This window comes from Tiliqua scincoides, chromosome 7 (genome assembly GCF_035046505.1).
Source record: "Tiliqua scincoides isolate rTilSci1 chromosome 7, rTilSci1.hap2, whole genome shotgun sequence".
NCBI classification, from domain to species: Eukaryota; Metazoa; Chordata; class Lepidosauria; order Squamata; family Scincidae; genus Tiliqua; species Tiliqua scincoides.
Genome location: NC_089827.1, coordinates 31,091,656 through 31,118,287, shown reverse-complemented (window position 1 = coordinate 31,118,287; position 26,632 = coordinate 31,091,656). Strand labels below are relative to the sequence as shown.

General features: G+C 44.8%; 1 protein-coding gene across 3 annotated transcripts in view; it reads right to left on the bottom strand.

Moving 5' to 3' along the window:
- The window catches only part of PODXL (podocalyxin like), a 33,337-nt gene extending 17,447 nt beyond the window's left edge, over positions 1 to 15,890 (bottom strand). For all 3 annotated transcript variants that reach the window (XM_066634233.1, XM_066634234.1, XM_066634235.1), the window contains exons 1-3: positions 15,604 to 15,890; positions 12,705 to 13,015; positions 10,612 to 10,683 (exon numbers count right to left, since the gene is read on the bottom strand). In XM_066634233.1, coding sequence (XP_066490330.1) covers positions 10,612 to 10,683; positions 12,705 to 13,015; positions 15,604 to 15,817 — 597 coding nt within the window. In that variant the 5' untranslated portion in view covers positions 15,818 to 15,890. The remainder of the gene's footprint in view (positions 1 to 10,611; positions 10,684 to 12,704; positions 13,016 to 15,603) is intronic.
- Between the last annotated feature and the right edge of the window lie 10,742 nt (positions 15,891 to 26,632).

Below are 26,632 nucleotides of genomic sequence, written 5' to 3'. Positions count from 1 at the left end.
CTTTTCAGCTTGTACAGTCTGAGGATGTGGACAGTACAAGTGTCCTGTACTGGAGTATGAGGCTGATAAGAGCTGCCTGGGGTGGACTGGCTGAGTGGACAGGGAGGGTGGTCAACTCTTCCTTGATGGAAGCTTTGAAACGGGCGGTGGTTCGCCCCCTCCTGAAGAAGCCCTCCCTGGATTCCACTGTGTTGAACAACTACCGGCCAGTCTCTAACATCCCGTTTCTGGGCAAGATAATTGAGCGGGTGGTGGCGTCCCAACTCCAGAGGGTCTTGGATGAAGCGGATTATCTGGATCCTTTTCAATCTGGTTTCAGGCCGGGCTTTGGGATGGAAACTGCCTTGGTCTCCTTGGTGGATGACCAATGCCAGGGACTGGACAGGGGGAGTGCGTCACTGTTGGTCCTGCTGGACCTCTCAGCGGCTTTCGATACCATGGTATCCTTCTGGGCCAATTGGCCGAGTTGGGAGTTGGAGGCATGGTTTTGCGGTGGTTCGGCTCCAACTTGGAGGGTTGGTCCCAGATGCTGGGGGATGCCTGCTTGATACCCTGGCCTTTGAGGTATGGGGTGCCGCAGGGTTCAATTCTGTCCCCCATGCTATTTAACATCTACATGAAACCGCTGGGAGAGGTCATCCAGGGGTTTGGAGTGGGTGTCATCAATATGCTGATGACACCCAGCTCTATCTCTCCTCCAGACTCCAGGGTGGTGGTTGAGGGCCTGGAGTGCTGTCTGGAAGCAGTGAGGATCTGGATGGGGGCAAACAAGCTGAAATTAAATCCAGATAAGACAGAGGCTCTCCTGGTTCGGAAATCCTCGATGCAGGTTCTGGACTATTGGCTTGCCCTGAATGGGGTTGCACTCCCCCTGAAGGAGCAGGTCCACAGCTTGGGGGGTCCACCTGGACTCGCAGCTGCTCCTGGATTCCCAGGTGGCGGCTGTGGCTGGGGGGGGCCTTCGCTCAGCTTCGGCTGGTGCGCCAGCTGCAGCCGTACTTGGATCGTGCAGACCTGGCCACGGTGATCCATGCCTCGGTGACACTGAGGTTAGATTATTGTAACACGCTTTATATGGGGCTGCCCCTGAAGACGGTTCGGAAACTGCAATTAGTGCAGAATGCGGCAGCCCGTGTGGTTACTGGAAGTAGGCAGTTTGACTCTGTCAGCCCACTTCTCCAGGGGCTACATTGGCTGCCCATTCATTTCTGGGCCCAATTCAAGGTGCTGGTTTTGACCTTTAAAGCCCTTTACTGCTCTGGGCCAGGGTATCTTAGGGACCGCCTACTTCCGTACAATCCGGCTCGTCCTCTTAGGTCATCAGAGAAGGCCTTTTTACAAGTGCTGCCGCCTAAGGAGGTACGTGGGGCGGCGGCAAGAAATAGGGCCTTCTCAGTAGTGGCGCCAATGCTATGGAACTCCCTTCCTTAAGAATGGTTCCCTCTCTTGAGACTTTTCGGCGGGGCCTGAAGACCCTTTTGTTTAAGCAAGCCTTCTGAGTTCATGGCCTTTTAACATCTTTTTTAACAACTTTTCTACATCTTTTAGTATTTCTTACAGGCCTGATTCCTATGATCTGCTGCTCTATGCTCCTTTTACCTGATTTTTTTATCTGACTACTGTTTTTATGATATTTGTTAATATGTTAATGTTTTTATCTGTTTTTTAATATTATGTTTTAATCTGCTTTTAACCTGTTGTAAGCTGCCCTGGGTCCCTTTGGGGAGAAGGGCGGGGTATAAATAAATTTATAAATAATAAATTATTATTATTATTATTATTATTATTATTATTATTATTAATAATAATAATAATAATAATAATAATAATAATAATAATAATAATAATAATAATAATAATAGAAATTAATATTCCTAGTGCTTCATGCATTATCTCGGTAATCCCAACAACCCTGAGAGGTAGGGTTATAATTGCAGGGGAGGGGAGAGGAAACTATGGCTGAGACACAGTTGCTTGGCCACTCTGCTACACTGACAGAGGAAAGGGAAATGCTGTTAAGGCTAGTAATGACAATGTCCTGAAAACCTGAACTCTGAAACAGATTATCCCTTGCACAAGGGGTGGCATGGTTTAAAAATAAGCCTCAATGCCTTCTTCCTTATTAGGTATACAGTGTAGCCTATTTATACACGGATTTGACTCAACACATCCTGCAAACACACTGTGTGTTGGGGAGGCCAAGGCTGAGGCTGCACATTGGGAGGGGGTGAGAAATCACATGCTGCTTGGGTGTGCTGTGTGTGGGCGGGCAGGCGCTGAGGGAGAGAAATTGTGAGTGGCTTGAATGTGCTGCCTGGGTGTGCTTTATGGGGGAGGGGGCGGGTGGAACCTGAAGTTGAAGGTCCTGGGTTGATTCTACATTTGTTAGCTTTGGTGCAGTGGGGAGGGCTGCTGAGCAGAAGTGAGTAGCATGGGTCTGTTTATGAAGGGGGGGTGACATGCTGGCTTGACTTTGCTTGCTTTGGTGGGTGGGAGGGAGCAGAGTGGGAGGGAGAAGCTTGTGAGATCCATGTTACAAACAAACAAACAAACAAAAGCTTGTGAGATCCAAACACACCATGTTACTCCTGGTGTGTTTGGGTGAGTGTCTCCTGCAAGTCAGAAATGTCCCCCCCTTCTCTCTGTCGCCTGTGAGATCCTTATTCTGTGTTACCATTTGTGTTCTGCTGTATTGGGGTGTGTGTCTCCTGCAATCCACAAATGGTGGAACTCTGTTGGTTCTGAAATACATGGTTCTGTGAATTTTTGTAAAGTGCTGAGGGAGTTGGTGAAAAACTTTTCCTCATGTGTTTCTGCCTTGCTGGGATGAGTTTCTGCCTAGAAATATTTTTCCTCATGTGTCCCTGCCTTGCTAAGATTTGTCTCTTCCTAGAAATATTTGTATGATAAATAAGCCCAGTAGAATTCATTTATTCATATAAGTGCCATCTTTAATGCAGTCATTTATGTAAATTTATGCAAATATAGTCACATTTGAAATATATAAATTAATTATTTTTTTTCCTGGTCCCTGACACTGTGTCAGAGAGATGATGTGGTCCTCCTGCCAAAAAGTTTGGACACCCCTGATGAAGAACATTCAAGAAAGAGATCCCCCATCTGCAGCAGTACAGTTCACTGCCACCTCATTCTGTTTTATGTGAAGATCCAACATTATATTCTTGGCACTGGCATCTTAGGAGCAGAGGTTTGATTCTTGCCTACTTAAGCAAGAATCTGCTACGCCCCACCCTGTTTTAGTGAATTATAATAATGATATAAATAGTGATATACTATTTACAGGCCCAAATCCTTCCATGGCTTAACTTTGGCCTTTTTTTTCCATCCTGAAAGTTCTTCTTCTCTCCATCAATCCATGCTCCTATCATCCTGCTCCCCTGACACCCATGGTGCACAGAGAACCCCATCCCCCCCAAAAGCAAATCAGCATGACATCACTAGACATGACCGTAACAAGTAGGGGCACAAGCATTTGGTGAGGAGACAATGGACAGGGTGGTCATAGTTCAAATGTGACTAGGTGCTCAAGCAGTTTGTTCTTTCTTCCCAAACAAATCCAGCTGGTTTCTTCAGTTCTTGATTTGCCCCACCCATGTGCCCATGTGCTTTAACTTTGCCACCCATAAAGCCTGACCAGTGATGAGAAATAGGGTCAGCAATAGCATATGCTCTGCATTCACAAGGCTCCTGCACCTTGGAAGCCTCAACAGCTGCATGCCAGTCAAAGTCAGCAATCTTGACTTGTAGGTTAAGCTTCATCTGCCTGTGACCTGTGGCTAAGATTGCACTGGACATTTTTTGTGCCTTGTTTGCCTTTGGGCAGCCCAATCCTGAGCTGCCCGGGGTGGCCAGGCTTGGAGGCACCGAGAACAGCTGCCGCTGGATCTTGCACACCCCAGGCTACCATGGGAGGTGCCTCCCGCAATGGGGCTACTCACTTTACGGCAAGCCCTCTACGAGCGCCTTGGATCCTGCAGAGCAGAGTGGATCCTGGGCTCTGAATTTGTATGTAAAATGTGTTCCGATAACCTTCACACAAGTTCAGATGGAAATTCTTATGAAAGGTCTTATGAAAGACAAAGAAAAGCTATGAGCTCTGCAGCACCTGACCTAACTGGACAAGGCCCACTTCCCTGTGATCATCAGATGGCCCACAGCCATCTGATTTGTTGGTGACCCTCTCTGTTTCCTTTCCTGTGTGTCCCATCCCCCCCAAAAAGCATTCTACCCCCCCCCCCCCTTGCAGGCCTAATGTCAGATTTTTTTGGCTAGACTTAACAGGCTCTGAGCTAATCTCATTCTAACACTGACAAGATTCTAAAACTAACATCCCTACACAGAATGAGGTAAGGGCACTTGAGTTAACAAACTGATCACCAAACAGATGCATGTGGAGAGCATGAGAGAAGAAAAAACACCCCTCCTCACCCCAAACGCTCAAATAGCTTGCACAGGATTTGAAGACTTGCCTTCAGTTGCTGACTTTGGGTTAGGTTTGTAAATGGAAGACCTAGTTCAAGACAGGTTTGCAAAAGCATTAAGAATGCAATTGGACTTCCCTCAGCAACTGGACATTAGTAATGCAAGGGCAAGCAGGTGCACCATTACAAGGGGAAAGAGAGTGCTTAAGCCTTCCATGCTAATTCTTTCCTGCAATCCCTCCTCTCCTGGCATTTTTCAATATGGGTTGGCCCTGAAACTTGGCATCAGGTGAAATTCCAAGCAAATGTTAAGAGTTTCTTAAATGAAATATCTGAAAATTTTAACAGGAAGCCAGGCACATTTCTTTTATGACACACACGGGGAGGGGGGGTTCCTCCCATTCCTACAGCTATCTGGGTTTATTTGTGATCTCAGAGTCCTTTTGGGATGGGGGGAGAAAACACAGCTTGGGAGTTGAGGGGTTTGGGGGAACAATCAATGGGCAAGGCTTAAGCATCACTATTGTGCTTGTCATTCTCCCTGCCCCCCACCACTTTAGCATTGCTACCCAAACTAAAGGATGAAGGGTACATGTTTCTGAGGCCATGTGTCATTCTGAGGCTACTGAAGTGCCTCAGGTTCTGAAGTGCCTGGGAGCCCAATTTTCCACCACTGATGCAATAGATGCACAGGCCAATAGAGTGCTGGCTGCATCCTGCAGTGGGAGGGACTCTCAAGGTAAGGGAAAATTTGTTCCCTTTCTTCAGGGTTGGTTCCCTTTCTTCAGGGTTGCATTGCGGCTGCATCAGTGCTGGAAAGCTGGATAGGATTGGGCTCTGAGTACACAATGAAGTACTCACTCACACAAAGCATTGTGTGAGTGCACAGTACCTGTTGAACTAATTGTTCTTGCACTACTTTAAAGAACATAAGAACAAATGTGAGATGATGGAATGTTTGTTTATTCCCTCCCTCCCCGCACCCTGGCCCAGAAGAGGAAAGGGCACAGAGCATCCTTCTTCTCTGCCCTTTCCTGAGGTGCTAAGAACTTTTCCCAAAAGTTCTTCATCAGTCATTATTGATCCCACATCTTCCACCATCTCCAGCAGTAAAGCAATAGCTTACTTCTCACAGATTTAACAGCGCATACCATACTAAAGGGTTGTACTTTATGGCCAAAGTTATCACAAGGATAACTATGTTATCGAGCTATGGCATGAAAATCAGGATTGTGCTGAATGGTCTTTGTATACTCAGCCCTGAATTTGTGCATTTTATACAGCCAGACAAATTATTTTTTAAAATATCTTCAATATTTGTGTCTCTTTTTTTAATGCACTCTGGCACTATCTTCTTCCCCTGCTTCTGTAGGCTGTCTTCCTTTCTTTCCTTTTTCTATCACACTGCTTAATTCCAACTGCCTGCAGCAAGGCCTGTCATTTTATATCACAATGTAATCACATCAGATATAATAGCCTAAACAGCAGTGAGGGAAAATGAGGTGAAGGGCAGTAAGAGGAAGAAAAAGGATGCCGGCCCCAAGAAGGATAGCAGTGAGAGCAAAGGAGGTTGAAGTCAGCGTAGATGGAGAAGTAGGAGAATGGTGCTGAGAAGAATAGTATTGAAAACATGCAAATATATTTGCAACCAGTGTTGAAAATTGGAAGTGCTTTCTTGACACTCATGAAAATGAACATGAAATTAGACACTACACCTTTTGGCTCAGGTGTAATGAAAATGAATGTGTAAATGTAGCCAGACAGTTGGAAGAGAATGAAAGCCATTTTCCCTGCCCCACAGACCCATTTGCCTCACCAACCCATTTGCCTGACCAATCTACTCACAGAGATTGTGCAGTATTCAGCTGCTACTATAGCGGGATGGAATGCCTCCAAAGCAAGAACCACCAGAACAAGCCTAGAATCAAGGCTTATCCACCCCTTCTCAAGACAGGCCCCCTTTCATCCCCACTATAGTTCTGAAGAAGGCAGATATTCGACAGATGCATATTGCTGCAGAACTGGGGGGAAACAGCTGTGATGATCATGAAAATTAATGGGGGAGCCAGTAAAACAAGGTGTCATCAGGATCTGTTTGGGAATGTAATTAGTGCTTGTCTTTACGAGCAATTTAGATATGCCCCTAAGAAAATCAGAACTACAGAGACTTCCTGCCATTGCTGTCAGAGGGAATGCCACCCATAGCTGCTGCAGATGGCTGGCAGTCCTGAAGGATGCAAACCAGTTTGATTCAGGCTCAAGGCTCAATTCAGACAGGAGGGAGGCATTTGAAGCTGACCAGCTCCAGTGCCAAGTCCCATGGTCCAGTTTGGATGGTATACTTGGTGCTTTAAGATTCTGTTGAACATCACTTCCAGCACTTTGTAGGAGAGGTGCACCATGTACCCATTGTAGTGCTCTTTCCATAGAATTGCCTTTAGGACACTTTGGAAACTATAGTTTCCAACTAAAGTTTGGAAACATACCTGGAAGTAAGCCCAAATGACTATGACTCATTTCTGAGTAGATATGCATAGGATTAGACTCTAAAAATGATTCAGAATAAGGCCACAAGAAAGCTGGCTGTTTTAAGCCCCACTTAAATGCTGCAGCAAATTTGTGCTGTTATTTGTGCCCCCAGTTTCCTTAATGGAAATTGGCATTTAAATCTCTTCCCTGGTACCTCTTCCATTGTACCTTAAGGGCCAATTTCACCATATGAGCCTACCTAAACTTCAAGATCTCCATCTCTGGCTATGCTTACAGGCCCGTTGCTAAATTGTGATTTGGTTGGTGAAAACCAGAGACAAAAGTCTTGGTGGTGGACCCACAGTTGTGGAACTATTTCCCCAAGGAAATCAGTCTAACCTATTCCTTGTCTGTTTATCCTGTACAGACTCTCACAAAATACAGTTGTGCTTTCTTCCTTTAATCATTTCATGTTTTTATCATGCATGTGTATTTAATATGTAGGAAAAAAGATACATGAAACAAATAAATACAACTTGTACATAGTAAATGTTAAATGATCAATCCCAGCTGGACAAACGTTAGGTGGAGGTCAGAGCTAGGCAGTGGTGAGTAACAAAGGATGCCACAGAAAGAGCTCTGAGCTCTGAGTAGTTCAGTAGTTCAGGATGCCTTTCAAGAAACTGCATCCCAAGCACTGTTCAGAGGACCTGAAGGAAGACTGCTGATGTGGAGGTGTAGCAGAGATATGCTAATAAGATTTTGAACATATTTGGTGGAGCATATTTTGTTCCACTATAAGAATATTCTGGAAAAATGACCTTGATATAAATAGGCTGACAACAGGCTGTCAAACAGCTTTAGTTAGATAAGACCACTGGTGTCACCATCTTATACCAGTGGCGTCACTAGGGTTCGCATCACCATGCAGTGGGTGGGGCAACACCCCAGGTGGTGGGCATGGTGATGTACCATCACTCCACCCCCACTGGTTTTGGGCTGTACCTTTTGATAGAACAAAAATAGAACACAGTCTGCATGAAATTTATTGATATAATTTAGTGATTTTGGTGACTAGTGGTGTCACACACCGCCCCAGGGTGTCAACTTATCATCTTATTGCAGCAGTTCTCAAACTTTTAGCACTGGGACCCACTTTTTAGAATGACAATCTTGTCCAAGACCCACCAGAAGTGATGTCATGGTGGAAATGACATCATCAGGCAAATTAAAATAAATAAGTATAAATAATTAAAGTAAAACAATTAAGCCAGCCCTGGTCCACCAATTGAATTTCCTCTGTAGCCTGCCTGCAATGACACATCCCCCTCCAAAATCAGTAAGGTTTTCAGCCCTACTCAGTGCCCAGTTCAATTTAAGAACTTCAGATCACTGTCAGGATCCACTTGGCTTTGCAAGTCTCAAAAAAGTTAAACAAAGTTCCATTGTTGTTGTTGTTGTTGTTGTTGTTATTATTAACAGTATTTATATACCGCTTTTCAACTAAAAGTTCACATCCTGTTTTGATCCTTTTTAATGGGGGGGAGGCTGCCTTCTGAAGCATTTGTTGAGCTCCAGTTCCATCAGATCAGGACCATTCTGGTGGCTTCACATTCCCCTTTGACCACCAGCCAAGGCACGTTTGCTTACGCGTGAGTAAACACAACCGTGAGGCTTAGTTTCGCTTTCCATAGGGTTCAATAAATTCATCTGATTTAGGTACTTCATCTGAAGGAGGTACTTCCTTCTCAGGTGTTTTGGGGGGCTGCATTCTGGTGTTGTTGGATTCCTCTCAGCCTGCCCTTTTCAACGGACTAAGGCAAGTTCGCCTACTCGTGAGCCGTGTTTACACTACGGCTCAGTTTCATTTTCCATAGAGTTCCATGCATTTTTGGTTCTCCGGGTTTTTGGCCATAACTTTTGGTAGAAAGGAGATATTTCACTCTGTTTTTTTGCATTGCATTATGCTGGAAATTCCGCATCCAACACTATTACTGGTATTACTCCTAACAACCGTGATTTTAGCATGTCATCCCCCAAGTGCACATCACCCTCCTGTGTGCATCACTTGGTGTGGCCCGCACCCCCCTAGCGATGCCACTGAGGAGATGTTGGGAGATGTGTTACTGTGCTACTGTTAGGAGATGTGCATGAAATTAAGGACAGTCAGAACACCATGTTAATTAATAATTATTATTGGCAGCTCATATCATAGTTAGCTGCTAAGTGGAAAACAGCAGAAGAGCCCACTATCACAGAATGATGAAGTAGAGTTTGGTACAAACTTGAGAAAGTTTATAGAAGAGAGAGTAAATAAAAGAAAAAGCAAAGCAAAGATTGTACCATTTGACTTATGGTGATGTCCGTTTATAATTCAATAAGAATAAATGGAGTCCATTTGTAATTCAATAAGAAACTATCAGTAAAGTGAGCTGGAAGTATATGTATTATAATTTGGTGAATGTAAGATGCATTGTTTGTCTCTTATGCCAATAAGATTTCTGTTGATAAGTCATTTTCACTTTTTCCCAATCTGTGGACCCTGAGAAGTGGTTAGAGATCTCAGGAGAAAAAAAAACTGCTGCTTTCTGTCACTTCCAGTGTCTCGCCAAGTGAGCACTTCCCACCAGAGGGAGGAAAATGCACCGCTTCCATAGCACTGCTTCCAGAGGTGCCAAGCAACCACTCCCCCAAGACCACCAGAGTCTGGAAAATGGACTGCCTGAGGCAGTTTGGGCCCGAGCTTGCCCAAAAGCAGCAACCCACAGATCTTCTCTATAGATCTAATAAATCTTTTCTAATTATTACAAATTGTATTTTTTGCGGATGGGGGGGGGGTTGCATGTGGTCCATGATGATTCCAATTTTTTCCTCAGTGGTCCGCGGGCTCCTAAAGGTTAGGAACAACTGGTTTATAATGATAAGTTTTAAAACATTGGGAAGGTAAACCCAGAGCAGGTAAACCCAGTGCAGGGGTGGAATGGGGCAGTGAGCGAAGTGAGAGGTGAGCATATTGGGTCTGGCTGGGAGGGGGGTTCAGCAGCAGCAGCGCATGCCTGATCTGCCTGCATAGAGCAGTGCAGCAATGCTGATTGGATTATGGGAGAATGTGGAAAGGATCTCACAGAGATCCATTTTGCCACCAAATACTTTAAATACTTACTTACTTTCTGAAACCTTTATTGGCATATCAAATGATTAACAATTGTACTTTACAATTGACAATTTGCATAACACTCAACAATTTAAACAAGATACTAGAATTATTTAAATTCTAACAGCATTACTTTAAATACTTCAACAGGACTTTTCCTGAGCAATTAACTGTTAAATACTTTAACAGGACTTTTCCTGAGCAGTTCTTGGTTTATGCTAGTTGCTATTCCTCTTCTGATGGTCCAAATGATCTTGGAACTAATTTTCTTTTAATTCTTCTTGGTTGTTTTTAAAATATGGATCGTTGCTGTGTGTTGTACTGTGAACTACCTGAAGCCCTCTCACTGAAAACAGAAGGGCAGGATACAGCAATACAACATGTGGTATGCGATGGAAGCTCAAAAGAAAGTGCCCTGGCTAATGCTGGGTAATTTAAGGTTCTCAACTCACAGGCTCTTTGGAAGGTGAATAAGAATGACAATTACAAAGATACAATAGATGCTAATATGACTAAATAATAAGAAACAATCCAGTATCTACTCACACAGGTTCTTGACTCATTCAGGGTCAGAATGACTAGCTGGGATTCCTTTGGTGTCTCTTTCTCACAGATGATCTGAAAAAGATGTCAAACTGCTGAGTGAATTTCTGTTTAGCAAGAAAACAAACACCTTCACCCAATGAGAATCAAAGGGCCCGAGCCTATCCAGGGTTTATGGTGGCAGATCTTGTGTTCCACCATTGTTAAGCAGTGCAAAAGTCACACCACTGGTGTACTTCAGGGTTGCAGGCACAAACAGCCAAAGGTTCAGGCAGCAGCTCCTGGATGCCCCGCCAGATGCCCCACCATAAGGGGCACATCAGGGGAGAATTATGGGTGGAACAGGGTGGAAAGTGGGGTTGGGCAGAGGAACACTTTGAGGGTGACAGGGGTGGACAGCAGCACCTCTTTTCCTCTCTTCACTTATTCCCTGAGCAACATTTCCTCTAAGTCAGGGCACTCAAAACTGTGGCCCACAGGCCAGATTCAGCACCCTTCCCCGCATGAACAGAACTTACTATTCCACAGGCGAGGGGCTTCTATTGCTGCCAATCATATTTGCTCTGCCCTGCTTCTGCTGCCCCAGCATGTACTGCTCCAGGATTTTCTAGTGGGGCGGAGCAAACATATGGGATGATCAGCAGTGACAATGGAAACCTCCCTGGCAGAATGGTAAGCTCTGGTTGTGCTGGAGAGGCTGTTTGCAGCACACAGCAGTCTCCAATTTGGAGACTGCTGCTCTAAGTGGTCTGTTCTGGAGCGCAGGCCCCTCCAGCAGCTGCGTTGTGTCACAACCCATCAGGATGCCACCTCCGGATGTTTGGAGATGGCATCAACACTTCATCTCCAAACTTCAAACTGCAGAGTTCCATGGTTGTGCAGCTGAACATCTTAAAGAGCAAACTTGGACATATGCCAAATAGCTGGCACAGATTCAAGGAGACTGATTGGAGGCCAGGTGGCCTACAGGGAGGTAAGTAAAAGACATTTTTATTTATCTCTCCTGAACGATCTGGCTCCGTGCTGGCAGGGGATTGGAACTGACTGCCAATAGCTGCAATCCTGGGATTACCTATAATGGGACTATAATGGGACTTACTTCTGAGTAGACATGCATAGGATTGGGCTCTGAGTGTGTTAAGCTACATTTGCTCACATTCATTCTTGTCCTTTGTTTCTCACTGTCAACATTTAGACTACAACACTTAGACTGCAGGAAGAAGCAAAAAAGTCACTCTGCAAAGGTCATGTCCTTTAACAGAACTGAAGAAACAAATCAATAAACTTCAAAGCATTCAACACCAAATCAAAATTCATCCTATTCAAGCTCACAGGAGCTCACTATTCAAGCCCCATAAGAATAATGCTTTGCCCTTGTGCAGTAATGTTTACACAAATCAGATGGCTGTAGAATACTGGTGACCTGAACCTCCCATCTGGAAAGATAAAAGGGACTGCAGGGGCAAGGGAAACTAAAGAGGAGGATTGCTGGGAAAGAATTGAGCTTAACCCTCCTGCACTGCTGATTCTGCCTAGCAAATAGCCTCTAAGGCTATTTTCTAGTTTCAATACCCAGCTTTGAATATGTGGGTGGGGGGATTCAGAACAGTTCTGGTAAGAGAGATTTGCAGGCTATGATAAGTGGATGGGGGTCAGGGTTCTGCTCCTGATCCTTCCTGCCAAAGCTTCCCTACATGGCTCTCTCCCCTCACCCCCGCATTTGCATTACAAGTGAAATACAGGGTTGGCAACCCTGTGTTTTCCTCCATAACATCCAGTTTGGCACTTATCCTGTATCCTCCTCCCTACCCCATCTAGGGAGGGATGTGCTAGGCACTGTATGGTTCCCAACTACTTCACTAGCTAGAAATGCTACACTAGACTTTTGCCCTGGGTGCAATGCATGTCTAGCCAAATACACCAGGTAGATGGAAACATTTGACCCAAATGTTTGCCTTGTGCAGCAAACCGTATCTGGCAATATCTGGCAATCAGCACCAGCCTCCTGTTTTCCTGAGTACCTTTACTGAGCACCTGGCTTTACCGAGCACCTGGCTTCTGGCATTCTTTGGGATAGGCTCTTATCACCTGTTTACCTCAGACTGGGTTGGGCGAGTAGCACTGCTGTCACCGGCAGGAAGTAGCACACCTGGAGGTGTTAAGGAGGGTGAGGTAGCCCTCACTATTACTTTCGTCCCAGTGCTTAAGACATGTGGAGTGGCACCAGGTGAGCCTGCTGTTGCAGTGCCATGCGATCCCAAAGATTTTGCAGTTGTTGTCACCAGCACTTCTGACTGTGCCTTGGATGACTGAGTCATCATCATGTGTTCCACAGAAGTAGTCTTGGGTCCTCCTGGAGTTGTAGTGTTGCCTTCATGAGTTGTAGAAGAAATTGAACTCTTTGTGACTTTGCAAAAGTGGTGGTGGAAGAAACAAACAAACAAACAAAAACACCAATATTTAAAAAGCCATAATCTCTCCAACAATGCCATTGTTAGTGCTAAGATTTCACTTTGTGGGTTGCAGGCCAAGATTTGCAGGAATCCGCATTTTGGGCCCAAGTCAGATCTGGCAGTTTGTAAACACAGCATAAAATGTGCAAACTGTCTTCCCTTCCAAAATTTGGTTTACAGGTGGGAGTATCCACTAATTTGACATTCACTGATAATGGGGACTACCTTTAAATGTTTTGTAACAAGAAAAAAAGCCCCAAAATTCAATTTCCTACCTTCACACTGTTAAATAATTGTAATTTCATTCCATTAGATTCCATTATTCACCCCCACCTAGTGGCTAAATGCGGCGTAGTGTCTATACTACGTGTTGGAGTCTCCAAGTCTCCAACAACTGCACAGAGGCCAAATCCCTTAGGAGAATTTTATTCGAAACCCAGTTTTCAGGGCTAAAAACAACTCAAAAGATGCACTTCTGGGTACATATCTAGCCACTAGAGGTGCTGAATGTAATACAATTAAATGGAAAGAAATTATTCCATTACATTGCATTGCATTACCTCTAGTGGTAATGAGGAATGTTGCTGGGAGACCTGGAAAATAAATATAAATTAAAATTTGTTAAACTTAAAACTGAGCAGAAACTGAGATCAAAAAAGTTTGTGATTTGTGTCGTACTTTGCTTGATGCTTTTTCAAAATCCATTTCCTCTTCTTCCTATACAAATCATTTTTGCCCTCTACTCCCCTCCTCCTTCCACTCCCATCCATTTATTGTATTCAGTAATCAGTTCTCCATGTTTTTATTATTTAGTTATTTTCCAGCCCTTGACACAGTGTCAGATATATGTGACGAAAAGCAGCCCTTGTGACTAAAAGTTTGGAGACCCGCTGTCTATTCTGGGATGACAAGGGAGGAGCAAGAAACCTTGGAAGCTACTTTTCCACTGCTTTGGTATCAGTTAATTTTTTTTATCCACTGGGGGTTCTGGAACAGAATGTCCACTTGGTTGCCAAAACTGGAGCTTTGTGGTATATGGTAAAATATAATGTCTCTACTGGAATCTTGCTTTTTGTATTCAGGTAAGAAACAGATTTAATTCTGCTTGTTCCTAAATCACATGAGAGCTTTTCATTAGTTAAGAATGTAAGAATTCCCTTAAAAGGAAGTGTCCATCTAGTTCAGGATTCTATTTCCAAAAGTGCCCAGTCAGATGCCTTTAAGCAGGGTGCAATTTTCACCTGTTAGCCACCAACATGTCATGCAACAATCAGGAATATTGGGCTCTCATCATAGAAGCCCAATTTCTTCCCATGGAACTACTGTAATTGAATTTGTCTAATCCTTCAAGGGGAAAACACACACCCTCAAACCTAGTGGTCTTTACTGGGGCTGGAGGAAATTGAATTTTACAGTCTTGGAGAATAAGCCATGAGGACTATGAGGCTGCCTCTGGGTTTAGTGGCAGCCTGTCTCTGAATGCCAGATGCAAGGGAGTTCTTGCCAGATGCAAGGGACAAATCTTGTTGTCAAAAGTGCTCCTTTTTGCACTTTTGGTTGGCCACTGTGAGATACAGGAAGATGGACTAGATGGGCCATGGGCCTGATCCAGACGGGTTTGTTTGCTGCCATGGGATGTGGCAATGGTTTTTTACTATTTGAGACAGCTTTCAAAGTGAAAAGACAGACCAATGGAGGAGGAGAGTTATCAATGGCTATTAACCGCATAGGCTATTAACCGCTTCCATGTGTATTTTTGTGTATTTTTGAATACCAATTGTTGGGAAGCAAATAAGAGCAGAAGGTCTTCAAACCATACTTGTGAAAGCACCTGGAAAGCACTGGTGGAAATGCAAAGCTAGACCTTGAGTTTGATTCATTGGGGTGCTTCTTATCTTATCACAAGGTTGTGACTGTTCCTCCACTGCCATTCACTGTCAGTTCTGGATCCCTCCCTGTCTGGTCCTTTTCCACATAGTTTTGCTAATGCAGACTGCAATCCACATAGGGCAGAGACCATGTCACTTCTGTGCCCTGGAAACATAGTATAGTTGTGCCCATTTGTGCTCTGTGAAAATAAATTCAGTGCTGGGGAACCCAAATTCTGCAACTTGATTATATTACTTGAATGTTCCTAGATTTAATTTTTTTGCATTACTTATTTTGCTTGTTATGTTGATTATAATACTTCTTAGCTGCCCTCAGCAAAAGCTTTCAGAGTGATGAACATAAGATTAAACATTAAACACTAAGAACAAAAGCAACAATTAACAATTAAAACACTGGAAAAGCAACATGGAAAGCCTGACAGTAATCAGGGACAATTTGTTGGGATATCAGGGCAGCTTCCTAGTCACCTCATTCCCCTTGACTTCTTCCCATCTGACATCTCATTCTGCAGCACACCTAGGCAAGCAAAAAGCCTGCCTATTCAGGCCTGCCTATATGAATAGGGGGCCACAGGGAGGGGAAGGAATGTGGAGATTCTCAAGGAGATGTGCCCATTCCACAAGACTCCCTTTAACAGAGGTGTAATATGTACCTGTGGCCTTGGATAGCAGGGATGGAGAAACACTAATCACAGATCCCAGTGAACCACTTCCAGCCCGAGTGGTCCCTTTTGTAGCAGCAGTTGATGAAGAGGGTTTCGTGGTAGGAGATCCAATGGCAGGAATACTGAATCTGACTGTTGTGGTAAGAGGAGACGGTTTGCTGGTAGGACCAGCTGCACTTGACGTCTCAGAGGCTTTTCCCATGCTGGCTCCCGGGGAAGTTGCAGGCACAGTGGTTAAGATTGTAGGAGTTGTGGTTTTCGGAGAGTCCCTTGATCTAATGCTAGTAGGGGCTGAAGTGGGGGGTTTCACAGTTGTGGAGCTTTTTGTCACTGAAGCTGATGTCACAGTAGCGCCAGTTGAGACATCTGAAGTGGTGCCAGTACTGATTGCAGTAGTGGTGCCATCTCCTAAAAAGATCCAGAGAGTAAGGCACACTTCAGAAACATTCACCTGGAGCATAGCTACACCTCCCCCCTCCAGCAACCTTCTTCAGGGGCAACCTGACAGCCCCTTTCCACACAATCAGCTATTCTGGGTTTAACAGCTCACTGCACACTCCAATTTTGTTCACATATTCAAAGTGTGATTCAGACTGATTCTGTGGAAAAAACACTCACTGGCAAGATCTGAGGAAAGGAGATTGCCCCAGAATTGCTGGCTCTGGCAGGCAAAGGTGGATTCCACAGTTGCTTTATTCCACTCAGTCCAGCTGGCTCAATACTGCATGCTCTGATTGTTAGCTCTAGGGAAGCAATTTTCATCCAGTGTGCTGCAAAAGGTCTGCAGGTGTGCACAGCAGTTGGAGCACAACAGTTGAAAACAGATGAGAAACGCTTCCGGGCTGTGTGGAGCCAGTGGAGGAAAAGGGACTGACAATTCATTACAATTCACAGTTGCCCTAGAAACAGAGCTGCAGAGCCCAGAAAAATCTTCTTGAAGCTAGAAGTGACATCACAAGAGGCAAAGATCATAGAGAAGATGAGGTCAGAAGAAAAACATTGAAAATTGCTGTTTTAGGTTCTTAGGCTGGGGTTCTTTAGGTTCTTAGTCTGAACACTGAAGATACTGCCAGAGATTGAATTTGGATTCTTCTGCATGCAAGGGAGGTGCTATTCCACCTCTCATTATTTTACATCACTTTTAATACTATAATTAAAACAAGAAATCTACTTGCACCTTAAAGATTCAGCCCACTTCTTCAGAAGTATCTGCACTTGAAGAAGCGTTCTGTATGATTTCAAAGCTTGCTTCCACCATTTTAGACACCAGTTGGTTCAAATCCATGGGGAGACAAACATATGAAGCTTCTTCCAGAGCTCAGTTTGCCCCCACAACTTCCCCATAATTGCCATTTGTCTGCATCAACAAATGCTGCTCACAAATAGGAATCCTTGCCCATTCATCTCACCACAGAGATAAGTGGTGGGCTAGCCCCAGTCAGCTGTTTGAGATCTGTTTGATATAACTGAGATGGAGGAGGGAAGCAGGCTCAAATTCTACCCTCTTGACCATTACATTATTCCTGGGTGCACACAGCCCATCAGTATCAGTGCAAGGCAGGCTGGGGCGGTAGAAATTCAAGCATTGAGTTGAAACAGGTTCTAAACACCTGAACAGGGCACATATTTCTTCTTTGGGTAACCCAACTTAGGGCGCAATCCTAACCCCTTATGTCAGTGTTTTCCAGCACTGACATAAGGGCAATGCAGCTCTGCAGAGAACAAACATTCCCATACTTTGAGGAGACCTCATGGAATGACACCCAACTGCAGGATGCAGCACATGTCCCACTGGCACCACTGTGTCACTGCAGGAAAGTACTGACATAAGGGGTTAGGATTGCGCCCATAGTTACTCATATGTAGGTGAGGCCCCTCAACTTGTTGCTAACCTACTGCTTAGCTGGGTTGCCTATGTTAATGTAGAGTAGGTCTTACCAATAGGTAAGCTGTCTGCCTGTACAGTCTTGTCAGGCATTGAGAAGAGTTTTACCCTCTCCTGCATTTCTGACCTCACCTCGGCACTCAGCCTTGCCATACAGCTTACAGCAACTATATAAGTTACCATTTGGTAAAGGGTTGTTAGGTGAAAATCCCCTTTTTCCTTTGTTGTGATTTTATATCTGGTTATGCATTATGGACTAAAGTATCATGCAGATTAAACCTCAACACACAGGTCACAATCAGGTCAAGTCACAACCTCCACTTCCCTGTGGTTATAGGCATCTTAAATCCACCTCCCTGATCACACATTATAGGAAGAAGTCTGGCATAGTAAATCATTGTTTAAGTGTCTCCTATTCATTGTATTGTTTTAACCCAGTCTTCTACATTACTGTATTCATTGTATTGTTTAACTCAATCACTGCTTAAGTACCGTATGCAAAATTGAACTGCCTTCCTGGGTTGCCCATTCATTGTATTGTTTAAGTTCCCCCAGCTAGGAAGCCAGCCATTAGACCCCATTGAATTTTGCTGATAAGGGACATCCTGATCTTTTCCATGTTTACCCTGCTGGATGGTGGTAAGGAAGTTACCATTCAACTCAGCAGAGTCAGAAAACCCCTTTTTAAGAGAGGGCTTCGGCCCACATCTCTCTCTCTGGCTCCCCCTCCAAGGACACAACACATCTGCACATCTCTACACAGGACTCTCCCCCCCCCAACTGCTCTACAGGACAGGTAGAAACTGGCGCCTGAAACTCTTTCCCTTCTTTCCCCCCCTTTTCTCCCCTTCTCTCCCCAGTTAGCAACTGGGTTTGGCAGACCAGGGACACCTATAATCCTTCCCTACAACCTTTCCTTTTTCTAATTTCCTTGGATGCACCAAATACTTTTTACATGCAACCACCATGAAAGCTGGTGGTTACACTAGATTCAAGTACTAGGATCAAGGAACATATACTTATCATTTTTCCATGTGCATTATGTTTACCGTTGTGCTTTTGTAATAAAGCTATAATTTTTTATTAAAAGTTATCTTTCTCCCAGTCTCCTCTTTAAGTTAAAGGGAATTTCTCTGCATTACGCCGTCTTGTTATCTAGTCTGCGATCCTGAAGTTCCAGTAAGGGTAGTGTACTAATTCCCCTAAACAAAACAGCCCTTTTGGTAACAGGGTTGCCTACATTCTGACCTCACAAAGACCACCTAATTGTGGTGTATTACTAACTGTATTACTCCAACCTGACTGGTGGGAACTGCACCCAAGTCCACTCTATGGAACTAACTGGAGCCTCTTTGACTCAAGTTTGACCAATGGCCATTTTGAATGAAAACCAGGCCAAGCCTTCCTCTAATTGGCTGCGGTGCCAACTTGACTGCAGGCTGTGAAGTTACAGGGTGGGACTGTAATCACCCTGCCATTAATCATGGCAGGCTTTACGTAAGGGCTATTCAAATTGAATTGGAGCAAGAACACAAAGTTAAAGGACCATTCCTTCCCCTCCCTTCCCCTCTCTTCCACCTTCATCCACGTCTTTTAGTGATTCCTCCATCCCTAATTCAAGACAGTTCCTATATAGAGAACTTCCTCCTCCCTCCAGCCAGGCAGCCTGGTGATACTCAGACGCTATTAATAGTGAGAAAGAGAAATGCAAAAGAACAGGAAATGGGGGTGGGACACACCCCACACAAACCAGCAGGCCAGCCCCAAGATTTCTTGCAGTGCTGCTGGCATGCAGCCACAGAGTCTCTCCAGATGGGCTGGAAATGCACAGCCACATGCATCAGGGTCACAGGGGACCCTGTCTGTGTGGGGACCACAGACAGAGGCTTGAAAACTCCTGTTTCTCCTCTGCAGCCTTTTCTAAGTGGGGGAAGGGGTTAATTTCATCAAAGAGGTCACAGGAGTCGGAAATCCCCTGAGGACTCCAACTCACTAGAGGAGGGAATCTTCGGTAACAAGGGAGAACTAAAGGTTTAAGAGCTTCTCTTCCCTCCTCCTTACATTCGCCTTGGCGAATCATAAGATTTCCAACTTTTTCTATCTTTTTTTTCAAATGTATAATAATTTTTTGCCATAACAAAATTTAAAACATGCAAAAATTTCAAATGCAAATTCAAATGTTTCAAAACTTGAGAAACTAGACCCATTTTCCAGAAGGGTGACTGTCCATCTCCCTGCCTTTCCCCTGTGAAGAAGGGGCCCCAGGCTTGCCCTTCTAATGGAATGGAAGGGAGTTCTTCCCATTCTGTTCTTTCTCTGGCTCCTTGTTCTCTTTTTCAGAGCTGCTGTAGTACAGTGGCTAGGGAGAGTGAATTCCTAACCAGGAAACATCCTCCCCTCCCCCCCCCATTCTCACTGCTGCCACTGGGTGGCAAAAACCTCAGCTTTCACACATGTGATATGGCTGTTTGCAGGTGTTTCTTTCATATCTTTTTAGATTATGAGCCCTTTTTTATTATGATAAAACCAGGAGGGGGGATGAACAGAGAGAACACACAGACATATCAAGTTGGTTCCCAAACTGGGTTGGGGTGGTGACACTGAAAAGCTGATCGCTCACAAGGAAAATGTATGGCCCAGAATCTTCCTATCCTTTCCAGACCTATGGAAAGTGAAACTCAGCAGCAATGCATGTTTATTCACAAGTAGGCAACCATGCCTTGTTCAGATTTGAACAGCAGGTCAAGAGAAATCCTCACCAGAATGGTCCCAATCAGATGAACAAAGACCCCCACAAACTCTGAAGGAGGAAGTCTCCCCCAGCAGATATATGAGTCTCATGGAAAGTGAAAATGAACCATGTGTGAACCACTCATGAGTAGGCAAGACTGCCTTGGCTCTTACAGAAGGCCAGGCAAAGCCATCAGAATGGTCTTGATCACAACAAATGAACATGGAACACAACAAATACTCTAGAAGTCAGCCCCCCCATAATAAAAAGAACAAAAATAGAGGCATAAATGGCTAGTAAAGTTTTAGTCATGTAAAAAGCTAGGCTGATCCTGATAGAGTGTCCTTTTTAACAAGTGGGTCCCCAAAAGTCTGATAATCACTGGGTTATGACTGGCAGTTGCTCTCCTGGGTTTCAAGCAGTGGCATACCTGGGGGGTGGAATTGGAGCAAATGACCCGGGAATGCGCCTGTAGTGGTGGCACCACCAACCTCGACACTCCCCACTACCTGTTTATCTTTTTTTTTTTTAAGAGAAAAAAGTCAGCAGCTGCGCCAGCTTCTTTTCTTTTCTTTTTTTTAAAAAACCCTCCTCCTGATGAAGGAGGATGGCCCAGAATCATGGCCAGAGAGGCTGCTAGTTGCTGCCTTTACAGGAGGAAAGGAGCAGCCTAGAGCGGCAGCGTTCCAGGAATCACAACTTCTGGCACGCTGCTGCTAGGCCATCCCTATAAAGGAGGAGAGGAGGGGACTGCCCAGTCCGGCCAAGATTCTGGGTCTCATCTGTCATCTCCACGGAGGAGATAGAAGATACCGCCCAGAGTGGCAGTCACTCCAGGCACAATTCCACACCACTCTGGGCCACGTCTTCCATCTCCTCCGAGAAGATAAAAGATGTGATTCCAGAGTGGCAGCGCACCAGAAGACCTCTGGCATGATTTTGCATCACTCTGGAATGTGTCTTTACACATTCTGGAATTCTTTACACTCTGGAATGTGTCTTGGCGGGGGGAAGCTCAGAGTTGCATGGAAACACACCAAGAGAGGCTTGAACCCCCAGCGCGATTCCAGAACTGATTGAGGGGAAGTGATGTCACCTCAATTACTTCCAGGTTAGGGATGGGTGGAGTGGCAAGCAGAATGGCAGCTCTAGATGGTAAAAAGCCCAGGACCCATTAAGCCAAGATGCTGGGAATTGAGCCTGTGCCATTCTTCTCTCAAAGCCTGAGCTGCACCAGAAAGTTCTCTAGGCACTCCTCACTGATATGCTCTTAACTCTCTCAGATCTTCAGATCTGCTGCTGCTGTGCGTTATACCTGCATGCAAAGCATGTGCTTCTGTCCCTTCACATTAGGTACTATTTTTTCCCAGGAAACTATCAAATGTGGGAAGCCGATTCACTGAGAAAACGTGCTTTCCCTTTCCATGTGCAGCTCTGTGGCTGTCAAACCTCCAACTGTTGATTTCTGTTAGAGTTCCTCCCTCTCTCCCGTTAATATTTTGATGTGTTTAGTTATATGAGATATTGGCTGGGGAAACTAAAATTCAGCTAGGTTGACTGAAAAAATAATCTTTCAGTAAGAAAAGAAGCATCCAAACCCACCCTCTAGCAGTGAACAGAGCTTGCAGTGCAAAGCAGGGCAACGTGAAAGCCTCTCATGCACACTGGAAGACTGCATAGAAATGTTTCTCACGCATCTATAAGAAAGAAGGTCCAGAACTGACTGAACTGACCTTCAGTCCTCCCTCCTGTCCACTGTACTCTGCGAACACATTTCCGGTGAGTCCTGGAAAATTTGTCCAGAGCTTCCACTGTGAGAGACATGGAAAGAAACATCTCGCACAGCTCAGGAAATGAGAGAGGAACTGCTGCACAGGAAAAGTAGGGAACGCCATCCAAAACAGATGCTCTGAAGGAGACCAGGAATCCGATTATTCCTCCCCCCCATGAAGCCTTTTTAAAACTTGAGACATATTTGACAGATCTCCCAATGATTTTCACTAGAAGATAGCAAATGGGGGGGCCTCAGAATTTGCTTGAAGCAGCCATGGAAGAGGGAATTAAACCTTTCCCCTATGCCATTTTCTTGATCCAAAATCAAGACCAAGATCCAAAACCCTTTCTGAAGTTCCACAGTATAGACTGTGGAAAAGAGACAAGTGTGTATCTGTCCAAATTGTTTGGAAACTTTGAGTTCAGAGAGCCTTTGGAAACCACTGGTTGAGATCTGAACTTTATTAGTCAAAGGTGCCACAAACAATTTCTTGAAAAATTCAGCAGTAGCATCAACCTCAACTGTTACGGGTGTTGTTAACAATATGAGTTAAAATTAGCAAATGGTGACCAAGCAGACTGAAGGGGGGGAAATCCCAGCCCCACGTAGCACCTCTCTTTTGTGGGTTGAAACACTAAAGTGTTTCAAGTGTCTCCCTCCCTTTCTTCTTTTACAAACCCAAACCATTTCTGGTAATTTAAAAACCTTGGCAGAAAAAGGATCTCTTTGTTTGACAACATCCAGACATCCTGCCTCTCTGTAATTAGCAATGACATCCCCTTGCTTTGGTGGGCTGAAAATAGTGATATCCATGGTGTTAAGGTAAGATTCCTCACTCAAACTCCACAGTCAGGGAGGGCAGGTCCTCTCATGGATTGGGAACTGGTTGAAGACCAGAGCCATTTCCTGGACAATGGACAATTTTCACAATGGAGCACTAGGGTTCACGTCACCCAGTGTGGGATGCCAGCACTGCATGATGCCACCATGCAGTGGGTGGGGCAATACCCCAGGTCACCACCTGGTGTTTTGGCTGTACCTTTTGATAGAACAAAGATAGAACATATTCTGCATGAAATGACGTATCGATTGATATTCTTGTATTCTTGATATGCTGGTATTATTTCTCCAACCTGTGATTTTAGTCACTAGTGGTGTCAACTTACTAACACCTTATTGCAGCAGTTCTCAAACTTTTAGCACTGGGACCCACTTTTCAGAATGACAATCTGGCCAAGACCCACCAGAAGTGATGTCATGGTGGAAGTAACATCATCAGGTAAATTAAAATTAAAGTAAAACAAATAATTAAATAAGCAGAAGCCAGCCCTGTTCCACCAAGTGAATTTCCTCTGTAGCCTGCCTGCAATAACACCGCCCCTTCAAAATCAGTAAGGTCTTCAGCCCTACCCAGTGCCCAGTTCAATTTAAGAACATCTGTTTAAACCAGATCATTGTCAGGATCCACCTGGCATTGCAAGTCTCAAAAAAGTTCACCTTATCTGAGCCTCTGTTTTGATCCTTTTTAATGGGGGGGGGGCTGCCTTCTGGAGCACTTGTTTAGCTGCAGATGCATACGATCAGGACCATTCTGGTAGCCTTGCACTCTCCTTCACCTGATCTTCCACACCAGCCAATGCACATTTGCTTACTCACAAGTAAACATGACTGTAAGGCTTAGTTTCACTTTCCATAGGGTTCAATACATTCATTTGCTAAGATGGAGGGACTTCCTTCTCAGGTGTTTTTTGGGGGCTGCATTCATTGGATCAGGACCATTCTGGTGTCGTTGGATTCCTCTCAGACTGGCTTTTCCGATGGACTAAGGCAAGGTTGCCTACTCATGAGGCAACAGCTCACTTTCCATAGGGATCCATGCATCTTTTGGTCTCCAGTTTTTTGGCCATAACTTTTGACAGAAAGGAGATATTTCACTCTGGTTTTTTGCATTACTTTCTGCTCCAAATTCCACATCCAACGGTATATAATATAAATATTATATGTATACTCCTAACCACCGCGATTTTAGCGTGTCACCCCCAGTGCGCGACACCACCCCTGTGCAGCCTGCACCCCCCTCACCCCCTAGCGATGCCACTGCAATGGGGAGATGTGAAAAGCGCTGTGCCACAAGGATCTGTCCACAAGGATCAACCTGTTCATAAAAGACCTGGAGAGAAGGGTTGAGCAGCGAAGTGGAGTCATTTCCACATAGTGGAAATGGAAAAGGTGCAAAAGACTAAAATGATTACTGGGCTGGGGATTTCTGGGTGGATAGAAAGATGCTCTTTTCCCTCTCATGCAACACCAGAACCAGGGGACATCCACTAAAATTGAGTGTTGGGAGAGTTAGGACAGACAAATTATTCAGTGTGTAATTAGTCTGTGGTCATCCTTGTCACAGGATGTGGTGATGGCTTCGGGCCTGGATGGACAAATTTCTGGAGGAAAAATCCATCATGGGTTACAAGCCATGATATGCATGTGCAACCTCCTGATTTTAGAAATGGGCTTTGTCAGAATGCAAGGGAGGGCAACAGGATGCAGGTCGCTTGTTGTCTTGTGTGCTCCCTGGGGCATTTGGTGGGTCACAGGAAGCTGGACTAGATGGGCCTATGGCCTGATCCAGTGGGCTGTTCTTATGTTCTTAAATTCCTCTGACATTTAAAGAAGGTTCTGCACTACGAAGTCCACCATTCCGTGCGCTCACCAGACTGAGAGAAAAACTGTATTTAGGGTCATGCTCAAAAGAGTTTGGGTAATCTAGTACCTCATCCCTTGTCACTTCTGCTGGCCTCTTTCGTCTTTTTCCCTCCCTTGGGAAATCAATTCAGGCATGGTGCTCTGCCTCATATCTTCCGTGGTTAAGACAGATGCAAAGAATTCATTCAGCTTCTCTTCAGTCCCCAGTTCTTTTTAAAATTTATCTTTTATTCTCTCCTTATCTAAATGGTCCAACCACTTCCTGGCAGGTTTCCTGCTTTTGATGTATTTAAATAAGTTGTTTGGGATTTTTTGCTGTTTTTTGGCATGTGCTTTCTTTCTCTTTCTTTCTTATCAGCTTTTGGTTTCCCGGGATTTGAACTCCTTTTTGTTGTCCTCACTTGGGCAAGACTTCCATTTTCTCTTGTCACTTGAATCTTCCCAGCTTGAATCTTCCCAGTTTTTTTTTTTTTTTTTTGGGGGGGGGGGGTTTGAAAACACCTATTACTACAGCCCCTACTCCTTTGGATGCCTTCAGGAGCATAGGGTGAGAGTAGCATGGCTCTAGTGCTAATTTATTACTGGGGTGACCTATAGTTATTCTGTGGAGGAGTCTGGTCTCCTTTAGTTTTTTAATCTTTTTGATTCTATAGTCTTCATGACATTCAGATCGACACAATTCCCAATACAGGTGGAACAGATTATTCATCCGTGTATCTGGCTCAACCTGGGTCCCCTGAACCAGACTCAGCTCCACCTGAACCCTCCGAAGGGGGCTTTCTGAAGCCTGAAGGCAGTACGCATCAACCCAATCAAGGCTTCAGAGAGGTTAAAAAATGCCACTTCCGTTTTTTCCAAGGGAAACCAGACTTTTTCACCTTTTCACGCATTTTAGAAGCCTTCCAGCCTTCTGACTGAACACTAGCTGATTGATAACTTCAACACACAGAAACCAGGTGGGTGTGTTTAACACCCCACTGTCTCATCCAGTCATGGCTTGGTGATGCAAGCCAGGTCAGCTTCATCACCTTCAGGACTGAATTCTTGATCAGGCTGATCACATCATTCACTGACTTCAGCAAACATTCAGCAGCAGCTTCAGGCGCACAGGGCAGCTGCTAGAGCTACCAAGGAATGAGGATGGGCCAGAAAGATGGTCTGCTTTTACCAGCCCTCCATCTCCAGCCCTCAGTGTCCAGCTGTTCCCAATCAGTTCTTCTCCCTCTCAGCAGCTATCTGAGGAGCCAGAAACTTAAATCTACTTGGGAGATTATTCAGATTGGGGAAATTTGGCATGGGGGGGGGCGGAGGATAATCACCCCCCCCCCAATAGCCATATGCTATGGCTCCAACTCAGTGCAGTGAAACATATTTGGGAGACGTGATCACAGATCTCTGCATCCCATCCAGTGGAAGAGCCAGCATGTTATAGTGGTCAGAGTATGACAAAAACCAGGGAGCTCAATCCCTGCTTGGCCATGAAGCTTACCTGGACCAGCCATGCATGCCAGATGCAGGCACCAGGATGCAGGTCTTTTGTTATCTTGTGTGTTCCCTGGGGCATTTGCTGGGCCACTGTGAGATACAGGAAGTTGGACTAGATGGGCCTGATCCAGTGGAACTCTTATGTTCATGTGCATTCTCTGGAGGAAGGGTGGGATTAAATAGCACACAATAGTTTGACCCTTATATAGTTTAACCACAATAGTTTGACCCCCTTGGTCCAAACATTGTCTCTATTTAATGGCAAAGCTTCCAGGCATCCATAGGTCATGGGAAGCTTTGGCAAGAGATTGTCTCCCATTCTTGTAAAGAGCCAGAGCCCTAGGAAGGGAAGGGCAGAACTTACCCTCCCTTCTATTCAAAACTATTTAAAGTTTATCCGGCACAAAATCTTTTTCTCATTGTTTTGACAATGGAGGCA